This window comes from Vanessa cardui, chromosome 3 (genome assembly GCF_905220365.1).
Source record: "Vanessa cardui chromosome 3, ilVanCard2.1, whole genome shotgun sequence".
In the NCBI taxonomy this organism is placed as follows: domain Eukaryota; kingdom Metazoa; phylum Arthropoda; class Insecta; order Lepidoptera; family Nymphalidae; genus Vanessa; species Vanessa cardui.
In genome coordinates, this window is record NC_061125.1 from 2,945,281 (window position 1) to 2,962,707 (window position 17,427).

General features: G+C 31.7%; 2 protein-coding genes across 3 annotated transcripts; both read right to left on the minus strand.

Annotated features, from left to right (window-relative positions):
• Positions 1-37: 37 nt before the first annotated feature.
• On the minus strand, positions 38-11,069 carry LOC124543725. The gene is made up of 7 exons (XM_047122000.1): positions 10,912-11,069; positions 10,548-10,627; positions 9,671-9,828; positions 3,259-3,330; positions 3,038-3,176; positions 1,878-1,996; positions 38-311 (listed from the first exon to the last, which is right to left on the minus strand). The coding sequence occupies exons 1-7, from the start codon at positions 11,031-11,033 to the stop codon at positions 165-167; spliced, it is 837 nt and encodes a 278-aa protein (XP_046977956.1). The 5' UTR covers positions 11,034-11,069; the 3' UTR covers positions 38-164.
• Positions 11,070-12,402: 1,333 nt separating this feature from the next.
• Positions 12,403-17,324, minus strand: LOC124543950 (GATA zinc finger domain-containing protein 14-like). 2 transcript variants are annotated; one of them, XM_047122288.1, is made up of 3 exons: positions 17,169-17,324; positions 14,380-16,876; positions 12,403-14,065 (listed from the first exon to the last, which is right to left on the minus strand). In XM_047122288.1, the coding sequence occupies exons 2-3, from the start codon at positions 16,865-16,867 to the stop codon at positions 12,645-12,647; spliced, it is 3,909 nt and encodes a 1,302-aa protein (XP_046978244.1). In that variant the 5' UTR covers positions 16,868-16,876; positions 17,169-17,324; the 3' UTR covers positions 12,403-12,644. The 2 variants fall into 2 exon arrangements, with proteins under 2 accessions (XP_046978244.1, XP_046978243.1); XM_047122287.1 differs by having other exon boundaries at positions 12,403-14,068.
• Positions 17,325-17,427: the final 103 nt, after the last annotated feature.

The window sequence follows — 17,427 nt, forward strand, 5'->3', positions numbered from 1 at the left end:
TTATCTATAATACTATCTCTAATTGGAGAGATATGATCGAGATTATTGTTTACAATGTTACTTCTATGTTCTACCTTAGTGCTATCGAAACTTCCATAGCTTTTAGCTGGAGCATAGTTTGATGTATGCTGATGTACCGTGCCCAGGTCGGGCACGGCCTCCGGTCAGGAGACCTTACCGCAAGTTATGCTCCCTTTTATAACTATCGAATTCGATATGAGCTCTTGCGTCCCGAATATGCTGTCGGTGTCGGAGAGTGACGCGTTGTTCAACGAACAGGCGTCATCGAGTAATTGATCGGATCTTAACCCCTGTAAACAAAATATGGTCCATATATCAGAATTAAAATTGCAATTTGAAATTTTTACAAAACATTTATTTATTATCCACAACCCGCATTGCAACAGCATGGTGGAATAAGTTCCAAAAATCTTCTCCTCAAAGGGAGAAGAGGCCTTGGCTCATTATAGAGAAATTTACAGGCTGTTGATGATTTATTTATTTTACTCATTATAGGCCAAACTAGTGAATCATCTGGTGATCAATCAAAGTCACAAACATCTATAGGCAATGGCACTGTTAGAAATATTAACCATTCCTTACATCTGCAATACGCTACCGACCCTGAGAACTCTAGATGTTATGTCCCTTATATATACATGTTACACTGACATATACACCCTTGGTACGAGAACACAACAATACAAATGACTACTGTTGGATGGGTAGGACCTACCCTGGCCTTACATAGAGGCCTACCAAGATTTTGTCTTCGAGTTTCAAATGTTCTTAGCTTTCACGGTTCGATAAACAACAATGTTACTTGTGAAAGTGTAAACCCTAACGATTCTTATCGTAGGCGTAAGAAAACAAGTACCAAGCATGTTCTTGCATAAGCTCTTACAATTATATAACTTTGATTCACTTTGCGATATCACAAACGTACACTACTGACCTACTATGAATGCTCAGATAAAAAACAGCATAAAAACATCTGATATTGAGATCACATCTATAGTAACACATTACGTAAATTGAGACAAATTGTTTGTTAACTGTTGCCTTTTTTAGATACGGAAAATGAAAGTTTATTCAATAATTTTGAAAGTCAGATAAATATGATAAAAGTAAGTAAAATAACAGCCTGTAAATTACCCACTGCTAGGCTTAGGCCTCCTCTTCCAATAAGGAGAGGGTTTGGAACATATTCCAACACGCTGTTCCAATGCGGGTTGATGGAATGCACATGTGGCAGAATTTCGATGAAATTAGACACATGCAGGTTTCCTCGCGATGTTTTCCTTCACCGCCGAGCACGAGATAAATTATAAACACAAATTAAGCACATATAATCGGTTAAGATACACACGTTCTAACCACTGGGCCATCTCAGCTCTCATATGATTAGCAAAATTTGAATTTATTGCGTACAATATTTTAGTCACCACCTCGCATTCTATAAGAAGAATATCTAAGTGCAGATAACGTAAACATGTGGGATTTGTACAAAGACAGACATACAACCAAAACTTTAACTCATCAATGAATTAAAAATACAATTTATATAATACAGTAATATAATAATATTTATTTACTTGGTGGTAGGACTTTTTCTTGGTAGAGACCACTCACCATCGATTACTCTACCGCCAAAGAGTACTACTCAATGTTGTTGTGTTCCGGTTTGAGAAATGAGTCAGTGTAACTACAGGAATAAGCGACATAAAATCTTAGTTACCAAGCTTGACAGCGTATTGGCGATGTAAGGAATGGTTAATATTACTCACAGCGCCATTGTCTATGGGCGGTGGTAACCACTTACCACCAGTTGGTATATACCTATAACATAGTATATAAAGCTAGTCAACTAGTCTTACCTCTGAAAAATATTCATAGTCTCTTTCGAATGACAGTAAAAATATACAGAATATTCCCGCCAAAATATAACTACAGAGAGAACTAACGACGTGACACACGTAGACGCCTTTGGAACCATCTGGAACAAAAAAACAGACCATGCTTTAATTGAAATTATTAGAAAAATGATAAACCAACTAATTATACTTTTAAATGCATAATTATAATAATTTGCTTCTAATAATATAATTATAATTTCTAGTCAACGCAAGGAAAAGTATATACTTCACGGTCAGCTGCGTACCCGGTACTGACTGATTTCTTGGGAATTTATTTGGTGAATCAAAAATCAAAAGCAAAATATACTTTATTCAAGTAGACTTTTACAAGTTTTTTTGATTCGCTATTTAACAACTATAAGTGGAGCTACCACCGATTCGTAAAGTAGATTCTACCGAGAAGAACCGGCAAGAAACTCAGTAGTCAGTATTTTTCAACATTTCAAAATGCAGTCATGTTTACAATTCCTCAATTTATGGAACTTAACAATTTTACTACAGTAGTCAGTATCCTCTTACGACTCTCGTGACTTGAGATGGCGTATTAACATTGTACTCTTACGGTATTGAATTGAACTTACGCACTACTTTTAATTGAATTTGCAAAATCTAAACATTACGTCTAGGTTCTTATGCATCACATTAGAGGATTAAATTGACTATAATGCTACCAGATCGGTATGTAGGTTTCTCTAACGAAATACATAGTCAAGTTTAAACAATTCAATTTACTGGACTTATACAACATACGTGAACTGTACATGAGAATGTTAGGAGATAATTCCATCACGCTGCTGCATTGTACACTTTATAATAATATATTCAAAATCTAGATCTTATTAAAAACTGTCTATATCTAAACAAATATAATTTAATTGTCTTTAAACGACGTAATATCTATTATAATTAGTAATAAACTAATTATATTAAGTCTTACAGTTATTTAAAAAGGGGGTTTTTACTACGTTTTCTATTTTTGTATTGTTTGGTCTCGTGAAGACATTCGTTGATAATGTCGAAATATGGAACTCAATCAAATAATAATAAAAAAACATGGTAAATATCCCATTTTAAATCTTAATTTAAAATGTTATATTTTGAACAGATTTAGTTTAACTTACCTTCAGGTAGAAAAGAGGAGACCGTTCCAAAAATCGCCATTAAAACTAGAACAGGGAAGCTCACGTTTGCAAGGCATTGCCGCACTACTGTCAACCTTCTATCATAAAACAATGTACAAATATATGTCGTTATGATACACTGAAAGAAAAAAAAACAAAAGACATTTTATTTTAATTTATTACTATCATTTCACGGACTAAATTAGAGGAAGATTACCAACCTGTACCCACATGTACAAAGTTCCGAACCCACATATAAATATATTCAATGCTGTTAGGCATTGTTCATCTACCTGAAACGCAAAAACCATCAACTATTAAAAAGGTTGTACATACTCATTTTGGTAATTTTCAAATGATCTTGACAAATGATCTTTTTAATGTGGTTTCGTAAAAGGGGACGGAAGTGTGTAACGGAAAGCCGGGGAATACCGCGTTATTTCATTTGACCAATGAACGCTTAGTGCTAAAATTGCCCGAGAGATGGTACCAATTAATTCTCTGAGAAGACGTAATGTTAATATTGCTTATTACCAAGGACATTTAAATGGCATCTTTCCAGGTGGATTTTACACTTGAATTATTCAATACAATGTAACTATTGTTTTTATATTACGATGATGAGACTTAATTATCGAATACAAACAAGGCTAATGTACATTAGACGGCATTATGTGCATCGTTCTCATCCAGGTAAGAACGTTAGCGAACAAGATAACAACATATAAAAAAACAGAAACCACTTATAAAATAGTGAAATTGGAGTCATTAATTATTATATAAAAATTAGAACATAAGCATTGTCGGAAAAATTATAGAACATTTTAATGGCTTCCTATTCTATCACGCTATCACTGCTATGTAGAGTATACGTGCGAGAGAATTCCATCACGATGATTTCCTTCATCCCCGAGCACGAGATGAATTGAAATTAATTAATCAATTGAAGGATTAAAGAGTCATAACAACATATTCTGATGTATACAGTACGTCATCTCGAAATAAATTGATTACAAAACTTACAACGTACACAAATTGTAAAATAGTCTTAGTTTTGTATTTATTATTATCACATCCCATCCAATCGATTAATAAGTCTTCCGACTAACGGAACTCTAGAAGAATGAACTACTGAGTGTATTGAACCGAAATAATTAATTATCTTCGAAATTGGCCTTGTTAACCGTTTTCAGTGACAAAAAAAAAACGATCAATTTATCTAAGATCCGTTTGAAATTGGGACTACCAATTTGTGAATACAAAATTTAATTTGACTTCACCCGTTAGTCTGTGTAAGAGAAATATTACAATTTTTTTTTTTATAAATATGGGACAACATCACATACATTGATACTCTGATCCCAATGTAAGTAGCTGGAGCACTTGTGTTATGGAAATCAGAAGTAACGACGGTACCACAAACACCCAGACCCAAGACAACATAGAAAACTAATGGTAATCTACATCGACTCGGCCGGGAATCGAACCCGGGACCTCAAAGTGGTGTACCCATGAAAACCGGTGTACGCACCACTCGACCATGGAGGTCGTCAAAGTAACATTTTCTTTTAACAGATTAAGCATTCCTGCACTCTTTTATTTTATACTAGTTTTCACACGCGGCTTCTCGTTTTAGGGGGTCGATTGTCACGTGTTAGGCGAAAAAACGTACGCCTGTTTCATTCCTTGAAGCTCAAGTTTGCTTCACACCAAACTTCATTAATTTCGATTCATTGATTTGGTCGTGAAGGAGCGACGTTTGTTTATTTCTGTAACTTATACCTAGATACAACAGATACAGCTAGGGAGCTCCTTTTAAGTAATGGAATTAACTTGTGTTAGGAGTCCCCGCTCTTCCACAAACGGAAACAATTACATCAAGGTAAAAACAATGAAAAAGTAACATTATTATACAAATTAAGAATCGTTTAAACAGGTAACATATAACTTCAACGTAGTTTTATTCATATAACGCGCTTGTATGTTCGTGAATGAGTGTGTGTGTGTGTGTGTGTGTGTGTGTGTGTAAATAAATTAGATTTATAGTATTAATATACGTAGATTTAAATGTGAGTACGTTTGTCTTCTATGCTTACCATGACTGTAAAATTGACACGTAGGTAAGTTTTTCAAATCATATTGGACTACAAACGTATGTTCCTTTCTAATATGTATATGATAAATTGGGTTTAACGTACCGACCCTTATTTAGCCCGTGCAAAGCTGAGTCAATATTCATAAGTTTAAAATCATCAATAAACATAAAACTGCTGCAATGATTATTAAAACTGAAATCTTTATCTAATTGCAGTTTAATTTATTGTAGTTTCAGTCAGTGCCGTAATGACTATCGAGAAAGCTTAATCGATAAAACATTGGGGGCGCTTGCACTTCAGGATTCTCCGCAAATTCACTCATTAAAAAAAATTCTTTTTACATACGAAAGTTTTAAAAGAAAAGTATCATTAAGATATACTTAATTACTATTTATTTAAATACTTTATTAACCACCATATAGTAAATGGGACAAAAGGCAAAGTTATTTTTTTTTATGGTATAGGTTGGCAGACGAGCATATGGACCACCTGATGGTAAGTGGTCACCAACACCCATAGACAATGAAGCTGTAAGAAACATTAACTGTTCTTTACATCATCAATGTGCCGCCAACCTTGGGAACTAGGATGTTATGTCCCTTGTGCCTGTAGTTACACTGGCTCACTCACCCTTCAAACCGGAACACAACAATACTTAGTACTGTTATTTGGCGGTAGAATAACTGATGAGTGGGTGGTACCTACCCAGACGGGCTTGCACAAAGCCCTACCACCAAGTTAATGCTTGAAAGCATTATCTGCCAGTAAATATACCATGAAAAACAAACATGGTTATTTATATACATTCTCATGAAGTCCAAAATACAAGGTCGGTACAATAACGTGGATTCATCTCTCCTTCTGTTTAACACATGACTAACCTAAATTGTGTTAGCAATCAGCTTCGATCCAAATAAAATCCCCCCACCCCCTCCATGACAAATATTTATAGGCCGACCGGATATTTGTCGCAACTGTTTGTTTTTGTTCACGTCGTGCGTATTTCCGGACAAGGGGCTCCATAGTGAAGCCATTTCGTATAGCAGTGACCAGAAACCGTAGAGTTATTTACTAAAGTTTTAATTATAAATTCTAAGCGCTTATATTATAATCTACTTATCACGAAGAGACCAGTCTCGAGGCCTTCCTTTTCATATTTATAAGAAGAAAGATTATCAGTCAAGCGAGCACTCGCGCTCTACTTCGAATCGCGAGTAGAAATTCTAAAAATGTGTAAGCAGTCATTCTGAGTAATAGGAATCATTATTAATATAAATTATGTACACTCAATCATCTTTAATTTTATAATATATTAGCACGATAATTACTAGTAGTATTTTTTCCGAATCTGTACTGTGTACTGTACTGTAACTTAAAAAAAGAACATTTGTTAATTGGAAAAAGATCATCTTCTAAAATAAGATGTAAAGTAAACAATGTTGTCATTTCAAAAATCTTATATAATAAATATACTTAATATTTAAATTTTAATAAAATGTTTTCACATCCTTACAGGTATTCACTTTAAGGGTGTCGCGAATAACAACTCCCCCAAAAGGGATGAAGCGAAGGTAGGGAGTATTTTTCGAAGCAAAAATAAAAGAGACGCATCGTTAAACTGCAACATTAGGCTAGTTTTTTTTAATGTAAATTAATAATTGGCACTCTTTGGGGGTAAGACCGACTTATAGGCCGTGACGTCATGCACGCTCTCCCTTGTTGCTCTTGACGCCAATAATAGTATTATAGAAGTCTTACACTTTAAAAAAAATACATTTTATCACGGAAGCACGTTTAATTTATTTTGCTCCATATTTATATATTAATTTTCCTTAATTATATACAACCATAAATTTCGATGATTTGCACTAGCCGGGCGCCTCGTAATGGTCACTTTTGTAATGATTCACAAGTTCTACTTTCACTAGAAAATTGTTATTTGTTAATCGATTATATCGTTCGTTCAGATTCACTATCACTGGCTCTTGAAACTGGCAGAAGATTACAACCCGGATCGCTTGCAATTCGCTACTACTTCTAAGAGCAACTTTCCCGTGAAATTCGCTATAACTAGCAAAATTAAATGTAGCGAAGCGATACCGTAACATAACTTATATGTGTATATAATATTTACAAGCTGTGCCTGCAACCTTGTACGCGTTTGAATTTACCAAAATAAAAATTTTATTGTAGCCTAAAATTTTCCTTATTATATCAGTTATGTGCCAGTGAACGTCCCGTCAAAATCGGTCCAGCCGTTCCAGAGATTAGCCGGAACAAACAGACAGATAGACAGGCAAAAATTGTAAAAAATGTTATTTTGGTTTATGTACCATGTATACATTGATACGACACGCATTGAATAAAAAAGGACTATTTTAATATTACAAATAGACACTCCAATTTTATTATATGTATAGATAAGTAATTTAATGTATGTACTACTATGGTACTATTTTCATAGTTTTACATATTTTATAGAGCGACGAAATTGCGACAATGTATTTTTTTGGCAAATATAAAATAACAATTAAAAAAAACGTACATTACAACATTAAATGTAGAAATAAAATCAAACACTCGCAGTTTGTCGTACAATATAAATATAATCGTAATATCTTTACATCTAAAATATAAATCATAAAACGATTTCAACTTGTGTTTCTTCATCTCTGACTCGTCATTAAAATTGTGATAGCAACGCTAGGCAGGCGGCAGCGGCTTTCAAACTTCACTTCAAGTAGGTATTACGCGAGGAAATTAAACGCACATTATAACTATTTCAAATTTAAATGAGAATTATGAAACTAAATGAGTAGTTTAAAAGAAAATTATACGATACAATTCAGGAGTCTATCTCTAGAGAGTGTATTATAATATTCGTGTGATACGATTTGTATGTCTTTTCCATAATCAACTTATTTTTTCTCTCCTATTTCTTATTCCTCCTTTTAATTGAAAGATTAATAAACCTTGTTTTATAGATGTTGTAGAAGATCGCAATTATTCCACGCAACGAATAAATTGGGAGCACTTGACAACAGCTAATGTTGTGGTCAGCCGTTAGTTGCAAAAGCAACTAGTATTAACCTAAATTCCAGAGATTTGACACAAGTAGTAAATATACGTATTATTTTAGTAGACAAATTAATGCAATAATAAAAAAAATGTTTTTTGAAACTTGAATAAACTATTTGTTAACACATAATACTCATTTGTTATGTTAATATAACGAAAAAAGTTTTTATATGTTTGTTCTAGCTAACATAATAATACTCAAAATACATATATGAAAAAAAAATTAATTGTACTTTCTTCTTATTATAGGGCATTATATACAACTCGATTAAATAGTTAGCTACTTTTATAGCTAAAAGAATAAAGAACAGTTCATCCTAATTTAAGATAAAAAAGCCTTATATATATAATATATACTCAAATGATTCCGAAAATATTATATATATACATCAATATGTTAAATACATAAATAATCATTTTACATTTATATACACATAAAAGGGTACTTTTTTAAATTATTTAATCGAAACAAAATCATTTGTAACATAGAATATATGTTAATCGTAATAGGCAACATATTAATTTTCAACGATTCACGTAAATAATAATACCACGGTATTTTTCGATTTGATAATACAAGATATTTTTACGTTTGGAAAGATTAGCTAATGTGTATATGTCGCGATTCGCGAAGAAAGTGCTTTATTATCTTACCAATATAGAAATTATGCCTAGACGTATTTGATAAGTTTTCGCTCAAAGTTACCGGCATCGGAGCGAAGTTAATTCGCCCCAAGTGCATGTTTTCTCTAACTTTTGGCCATACATTACAACTACATACACAAATTTTTGAAAATATTAATTATATAGTTAGGTTGCTGATCAATATGTATCTTTTTTTAGTTATTTTAGACCAGAGATATGATAAGAGGTCACTAAACTCATTCCTTACACCATTAGGCTTTATTGAAAAAAAAGAAGATTATACCCAATTCAGTTTTAAACCATTTCATTGTGTGTGGTGTAACAGATGCCTTTATATTAATTATGATATTTTGTTAGTCATGCTTATGTAAATTAAATTATTAATAAGTCTAGTATATTAGTTTCCAACCACAGCTTCACCTGCATGTTGTATTAGATAACTTAATTCATTTTCTGTAACCCAGATAGTGTGTATGCTAATTTTCACAATGATTGGTCGAGCAATGAAGACATACCATACAAATAAATGAACATAACCCTATATATAATATACATAGGTATCACAACCAAAACAAAACATATAGAATGTAATAATATTAACATTACTAGATAGGCAGACAGAATGTACCACATGATGGTAAGTGGTCACCACCTCTTGTAGAGATTGGTGTCATCACACAAAAGCACCACCAACCTTGAGAAGTCAGATGTTATGTCCCTTGTGCCTGTTATTAACAGACTGAATACATGTGGAACTACAAACAACATTTTTTTTTTTTTAATTCATTAATTAATATATCATATTGAACCTTACCTTAAATAGAAATAAAAAAAAGTAGACCAGGAAGCCCAGAGACAGGAATGAAGCTGAGAAACAAGCAATCCTATTCGCAAAGGAGGTCACATTCGGATTTGGGGTTAATGATCCTAATATATGTATTTGCTGGTATCTGTCATATATGATTTTGCCAGCTGAAAAAATTATTTGTTAGCACATATATATGTTACATACATAAAGTTTACTCGATAATGTTATCCTTTTACCTATAAATGCCGTTCAGATTTGGTAAAGAAATGATGTTTTTTTCTTTCAAATGTTATATCAATGATGATCAATGGATAGAAATATTATTAGTAAACAAACCACTCAACAATATTTATAGGCAAGTTTATGTTTTAGTTGGTGTGATATGAATATGCAATTTAACACAATTTGTGATATTTTTTTTTTATTTTAACCAAGTTGTTATTTATAATCAGACATATTTTAAACCCTAAGATTTTTAAATAACAAGTGTTAAACAAATTAATGTTTTATTTGACTATGATAAAGGTAGAAATAAAAGTTAGAAAAAAAAAATTATTTTTAATCTGACTTTGTTGATAGCATTTAAAAACCTTTGGTTTTTAATTAATGATCTGTGCCATCGTTAACCAATTTATTCGTAACTTTTTAATTTTTTTAGTAAGATAATGAACACCAAAACATTAATAATTTGTTCCTAAACTCAAGACATTAATAATATTAAGTAACTTATTTATACTACAATATATTACTTATATAATTTTACAGTTAATCAACAACATATGTCGTATAAATATAAATATTAAAAACACAAATTATACTCTTCAAATATTTAAGATATATAATGTAGACATATAGTGTTAAGTTTTAACTTTTTTTATCTTACCAAATGCTCCACTGGCAATGTACATAAATGCAAGGCCAGTGTCGAAAAAGTTTGTTTCGTTAACGACTTGAGAACAAAGGCTGAAAAAAAAAAGAGAAAACGTTCTTAACACAAATAAGAAAACAAATGAAAACTACACTGAAAAGTGAAAGGCAAATGCTAGAAAAAGTAAATGTTATACATTACATGGTCAAATTATACACTTTACACTACGATGCATTAATAACACTTCAAAACAGTTATATTAAATGTTAATGCTTATCATTATTTCAATAATTTGATATATTTATAATAAAATGGCCAAATTGTTTTTACTTCGTAATTCTAGGATAACGCACTTCAATAACACTTGAAATATACTTACGATAAAATATAGGTCGAAGTTAAAACTATAAGCGCACATTTAAAAATTAACATATTAAGCACAAATAAAATGTAATATAACAAAATCCAATTAGGTTCAAACTGTACACACAACACAACCATCAAGACGTCAATTTGAAATGTCAGACTGTCAGTGTCATATACTACTAATTTTTTGATACATTTCTTTTCACGGCACTTGTTGAAAGTATTTGAAAAAGATTATTTTTACACTTCTCTAACTGTTATCAAAATTTCATGGTACATGTAACATCAAAATAAGTAAAATCTGTGTTTTTTTGTTTAATATTCTTCTTTAATTTATTTAATATTTCTATTTATGATAAGATTGATTGGATTGAAATAAAAAAGGCAATTATTTCATAATTTGTTTTTAATAAAAATCACTTTTTCAATTATATTATATTATTATCTGAATGTTATCTTTTTATTTACTACATTATCACATTTTTATTCGAACCATCAACATTAATTTTAAATATGTTACATAATCAGTTTTACTGAAGAATCTTACTCAAGTAGGTTTATACTGTTAGACAACCAATATTGATCTTTCATTTTTATCCATAATTATATTATCAAACCATACCCGCTAAATTTTGTTTAGAACATGTGTTACATTTTTTACAATTTTTTTAATCATGCAACAATAAATTGACAACTCTATGTTACTATTATATTTCGTCTGTATATATACTCTATGGTATTAACTGTCAACAAATGCTCAAACTTGAAAATACCGCTAAATTTTTATACTTAATTTGAGTTACAATTAATCGTGTATTGAATAAAACTTTTACATAATAAGTGGATAAATTACCAACATACTGAAATGTCGTCACTTCAGCCTATTCACGCACTAAATTTAGGTAAATGTAAATATATATTTATATTTAAAAATATTTTCTCCTTTGTGTATGTTTTTATATTAAAAATAAAAAGGTTTTGCTAAGCTATAGTTATATTGGAATGAATTTAGACCTTAATTATCAGTTGAAGTGGTATTTTAAACTCTTATCACCAAGAAATTAATGTTTATCTTGAATTTAAAACAATGAACAATACATTATAACAAAATATTTCAATTGATAATAATTTAAAAACTTATTTGTTTATCCTTTAAACATCACATAAAGTAACTTAATTTTCTAATTATATTTACAAAGACTTTAAAAATATTTTTTTATAATTTGTCTTTATAAAAAGTTTCATTGTAACATTATAATAGTTAGTTTACATTTGATACTTGAATTATGATTTTTTAGTAAAAAAATTAAGTCGAAGTATTTGCAAGAAAAATTTAAATACATTAAAAAAACATATTGGAATACAATATATAAAACATAATAAAACTGCTAATGCACAAAACAAACAAAACATATGTTACATGATTCAATCAGCATATGATTATGAGTTAGTAAGAGGTGATTAGATTATGTTGCACATTTTAAAATATAATAAAACTTGTTTATATTTTTTATAAATATATTTTAATATGATATAATTACTAGTAATATATAAAAATGTCATTTCCTATCTTTTCAGATTCAGTACAACAGCAAGCATTCATTAAATACTTTCATTCATTACCCGATGTAAGTAAAGTCCTTGAACATATACATTACATAATATTAAGATGTATTTCTCTATAAATTTCAATTTTAACTATTCTATATTTCTTACATTGATCAATTGTTTCAACGGCAAAATTTCTCAACTTTTAAACCATGAAACAACAGATTCTTTGGCACTTTTAGTTTTACTCCATACAGATTTCCAAAAACCAGGTTTTTCGGTTGGCTCAATCTGTTCTACTAACATGTCTTTGTTTTTAGGAACTGATTCCAAATTACTAGCAGTTTGGAACCTCCTTTCATTTTCATTTAAAGATTCTTTAATTTTCTTGTCTTGAGAAAACTCTGTTTGCACTTGTTCATTCTTACTTTGTAAATCATCATTGAAACTACCAATTTCTTGTGGTGCATATAATTCTTGTTGCATATTTTCACTGAAAGGCACTTGTGCCTGTTGCTGTTGACCGAAATCTATTAATACATTATCAGCATTACTCATTTGTTGTTCCATGTCAACAAAAGTTTGTGCAAAATGTTGTTGCTCAATATCTTCAGGTATTTGCGCTTCAGAAATTTGTACATTGTCATATTTAGGTTCGATTTGAGCAATTGATGGCCTTATATAACTCGGCCTATTGTACTCTTTGTGTATTAAATGATTATTATCATTATAGCTATTGTAGTAGTTCACTCTTGGTTTTACAGTAGAAGTGCTAGTTACTTCAAATTGATGATCTAGTCCTATCACACTTAAAATTATAGGTTCTTGATCTAATTTGTCACCAAATTGATTTTCATTACTCTGTTTCAAGCTTAAAGATTCGATCTCTTGTTGTGTTTTGTACAATTTATTTGAATTTATGGTGCTTATAGAATCTGCCACCTTATCATCGTTACTCTGGCCACTTGTTTCTATTGATACTACTGGTGTATCATCAGGGCCAATATCTCCACGTCCAATGTCAACAATTGGTATAATTTGATGAGTTGTTATATTATTTTTGGGACTAGCATCATTTTTATTTATTTCCGTTTTGTTCGTCATTGTATCTTTTGAATCAATTTCTATATTTTTATTCGGTTCAGTTGGTTGGACAGACTTTTCTGATGTTTTTTCAATTGACTGTATAAAATCATGCTCATAATTTGTATTGTGATAATTATTATTAGTACTTTGAGTGTCTACCCAATTAAAGTTTGATGTATTTGTATGCAAATACTGATTATTGTCAATGTTATCCTTATTTTTTTCAGATTCTTTAATTAATTTGTCAATTGTATCCCATAGACTTAACTCAGCAGTAGTCATTGGATGGTCCTGTGGCCTTGTAACAAATTGATTAAAATTGTCCCTGGATTCTTTCCAATTACTTTCTTGATTAAAATTCACTTGTTGATGGTTCACCATAGAACTTTCAATGTTTTTTTGAGCCTCTAAACTGTTAATTTTATTCCAGATGGGTTGCATAGAATTTAAATACATTGATTGATCTAAATCTCCACTATTAGTATTTTGATGTGCCCATTGTTCAAATGTTTGTGAATGTTCTTCGAAATTCCCTGCTTTAAGAGTTTTATTTAATAGAAACAGCAATATTTTAATACATTACATTAGTAAAGTATACTTTATTATTTAGGCAAATAGATATAAAATTATATATGTTATTAGATTGTAAATATATTTCAGATAATAATATTATTATAATATTTATGGTTTAATATATTTTAAGTAAATATATTGATTTAATAAAATTTAAAAAACATTAAGTCATGGCAACATAAAACAGACCTTAAAAATATTAAATGCTTTTCTCAATTAAATATTTAAACTTAACATACTGATTGCTTGTGACTGTCATAAAATTACAACTTACTTGACTGTTGATCTTCGATCCTGTTCCATGTGTTAATAGTTTGTTGATCATTTGATTTATCTTGTTTCTGTGGAGTTAATTGTTCAAATTTATCCCACAGATTCTGTGTCTGCTGACCAGAATTTTCAAAATTATTCCATTGATTTTGTTTTTCTTGACCCAAACTCTCTAAGTTGTGCCATTGGCTCTGAGTTTGTTGACCTTCTAAACCATTCTGAGATTGTTGATTTAATTTTTCCAAATTGTCCCATGTGTTTTGTGTCTGTTGACCTAAATCTTTAAAATGATCTAATTGACTTTGAGTTTGTTGGCCTAATTCTTCAAAACCACTTTGAGGATGTTGATTTAAACTCTCCAAGTTGTCCCATTTATTTTGTGTTTGTTGACCTAAATCTTCTAAGTTTCCAAGTTGATTTTGAGGCTGTTGACTTAACTCTTCAAAGCCGCTCTGAGGATGTTGATTCAAACTTTCTAAGTTATCCCATTTATTTTGTGTTTGTTGACCTAAATCTTCCAAGTTGCCGAGTTGATTTTGAGGCTGTTGACTTAATTCTTCAAAGCCGCTCTGAGGATGTTGATTCAGACTATCTAAGTTGTCCCAGTTACTTTGTGTTTGTTGACCTAAATCTTCTAAGTTTCCAAGTTGGTTTAAAGGTTGTTGACTTAATACTTCAAAGCCACTTTGAGGATGTTGATTTAAACTCTCTAAGTTATCCCATGTGTTTTGTGTCTGTTGACCTAAATCTTCTAAGTCACCGAGTTGTTTTTGAGGCTGTTGATTTAGTTCTTGAAAGCCACTCTGAGGATGTTGACTTAAACTTTCCAAATCATCCCATTTGTTTTGTGTTTGCTGACCTAAGTCTTCTAAATTACCCCATTGTGTTTGAGTTTGTTGGCCCATATTTTCGAAGTCATCCCATTTATTCTGTGTCTGCTGACCTGTGGTATCAACATTTTCCCAGTCTATGTTATAGGATCGTCGCTTTCGTAAGTGACACAATTCATCACAACTTGTTTTAGCTTGACCATACTGATTTCCGTAGAGACTCGAAGAGTACAAATTTTGATCTGCGGCCGTAGCTATAAGTCTTTGTGATGCTTGTCCACTTAAATCACCTCCAACTGGCTTAATGACATAAGGATCACCACGCCTTTCCCATGATTTATGATATGAATATGAAGAATGGTAACTTTTCGGACGAGAATTCGTAGTATCTACTAGATTATTCAAATTTGCTGCTGCGTCAGAGTTAGCCGTATCGAGTGCATATAGATTTGAATTCGCACTAGCTCCAGAACTCTGATGTTGAGCTTGATACTGTAATCGACTAGCGGCTGCCGATTTAGTGTTGGCACTATACCCACTCGTATAACCACTATTAACATTTCTTGCATATGCACTGTTACTGCCACTTGATTGGACGTTAGAGGAATCTAAAGCACTTTGATAACGTTGTCCGGCAGCTTGGGATAGTTGCGTATCCTCATAAAGTTCACTATTTACGGGGAATGGGTTTTCTGTAGGCAACACTGTAACTGGTTGAGTATCATGTTTTTCCCATTCTTTGCGATAACTATAAGATGATTCGTAATGTTTTGGTTTCATAACACTGACTCGCTGTCCACCGTTACTTAATACATCAGCCTCTGTGTTGACTGCATTTAGATCATGCACAAGTGAAGTTTGCGACGCGTCGTAAGTTTGAGCTGCAATCGGTATCGCTATCCTAGTTCCTGGTCTAACGTAAACCCTCACAGGCGTTGTTATTAGTCTGCTTTTAGAGATATCGTCACTGTTACTGAAACTGTTCAAATTGGTGCTGCTTTGATCGTATTCACTTCGTGCTTGACTCCCACCATGAGAATAATATTTGTAGTTGCTTGCAGCCTGACTTCCGCGTTCGTAATTACTAGCTCCACTGTACTGGCTTTCTGCTTGTTGGTTGTCAAATTGTCCATATTGCGATGCTAATCCTGCTTGACGGTAAGTGGAACTAAGGCCCGCAGCTCTTAATTGGTTAGCACTGTATCTCGCATTGTTAGCCGCCGAGTACGAGCTTCCGGTGTATGCAGAATTTTGAGATGAAAGCGAAGACTGGGATCGCGAATCGCCATACGAGACACCTTCTTCAAAGTTTCTGCCGTGAAGGTTAGTGAGATCGTAGTTTCCAGATCCATACAAACCTCTAGAATTTCCAGATGTAAATACGCTACCAGTCCTCGTGTTTGCACCTTCGCCCAGTTCGCCATCGACTTGTCTCACGAGTGTGCTCATCTGATGCTGCGCCAATGAGTCCATGTTATGTGCTTTTTCATAATTTCCTCCCATGTTACCTCTCTGAGCGCCATAGTAGCCGGATTTGCTTCCGTCGTCCGATGAACTTCTAGAGAATTGAAAATCTTCTTTTTCTTTGTACATTTCTGGTTTACCATAGGCTAACGCCCATATGGCGCATATCATAATGAGCAGCCTCATTTTGAAGAGCATAGAAACGATCTGAGAATAAAAATAAAAACAAAATAATACTCATTCTTTTTTTTTCTATATTATGTTCTTATATTCTTATTTTATATTAATGAAACCTTAATAAAAATTAAAAATTGAATTATAAAATTAATAGTATAATAATTGAGAGAATTTGAAAATAAAAAGAATCGATCAAAAATAGTCTCAAAAACTAAATCATCTTTAAAAAATAATGTTCATTAAAATATTTTTTTAATTTTCAAATCGAATTTTATAATTAACAAATAATACAAATAATTATCAAATCAATACATGTACTCACTGTGAAAAAATTCAATCTGTTGACAAATTAAACCTCCTTGCTGTAAATACGTATGCGCACTGACATTGCACGGGAATAAAGCGCCAATTTATTCAGTATTCATTTAGTATCTACCGCAAGATAACCCCTGGCCCAGCTTTATCGATCTTTATTCTAAGAAGTGCGAACGTGCAAAATACGCTGAGTTAAATGAACATTTTACAAATGGTAGCGTTTTATTAATCATGTTATGACAACACATTTATTTACGTTCGTATTT

Bases quoted from the DNA above. Each gene is read 5' to 3' on its own strand.
- LOC124543725 (XM_047122000.1), bottom strand. From the start codon at position 11,033: ATGGTTGTGTTGTGTGTACAGTTTGAACCTAATTGGATTTTGTTATAT. The intron at 9,829-10,547 runs GTAAGATAAAAA...TAATTTTTTCAG, and splicing joins CATTGCCAGTGGAGCATTTG to CTGGCAAAATCATATATGAC. The intron at 3,331-9,670 runs GTAAGGTTCAAT...TTTGCGTTTCAG, and splicing joins TTTTTTTATTTCTATTTAAG to GTAGATGAACAATGCCTAAC.
- LOC124543950 (XM_047122287.1), bottom strand. From the start codon at position 16,867: ATGCTCTTCAAAATGAGGCTGCTCATTATGATATGCGCCATATGGGCG. The intron at 14,069-14,379 runs GTAAGTTGTAAT...AAACTCTTAAAG, and splicing joins GATCGAAGATCAACAGTCAA to CAGGGAATTTCGAAGAACAT.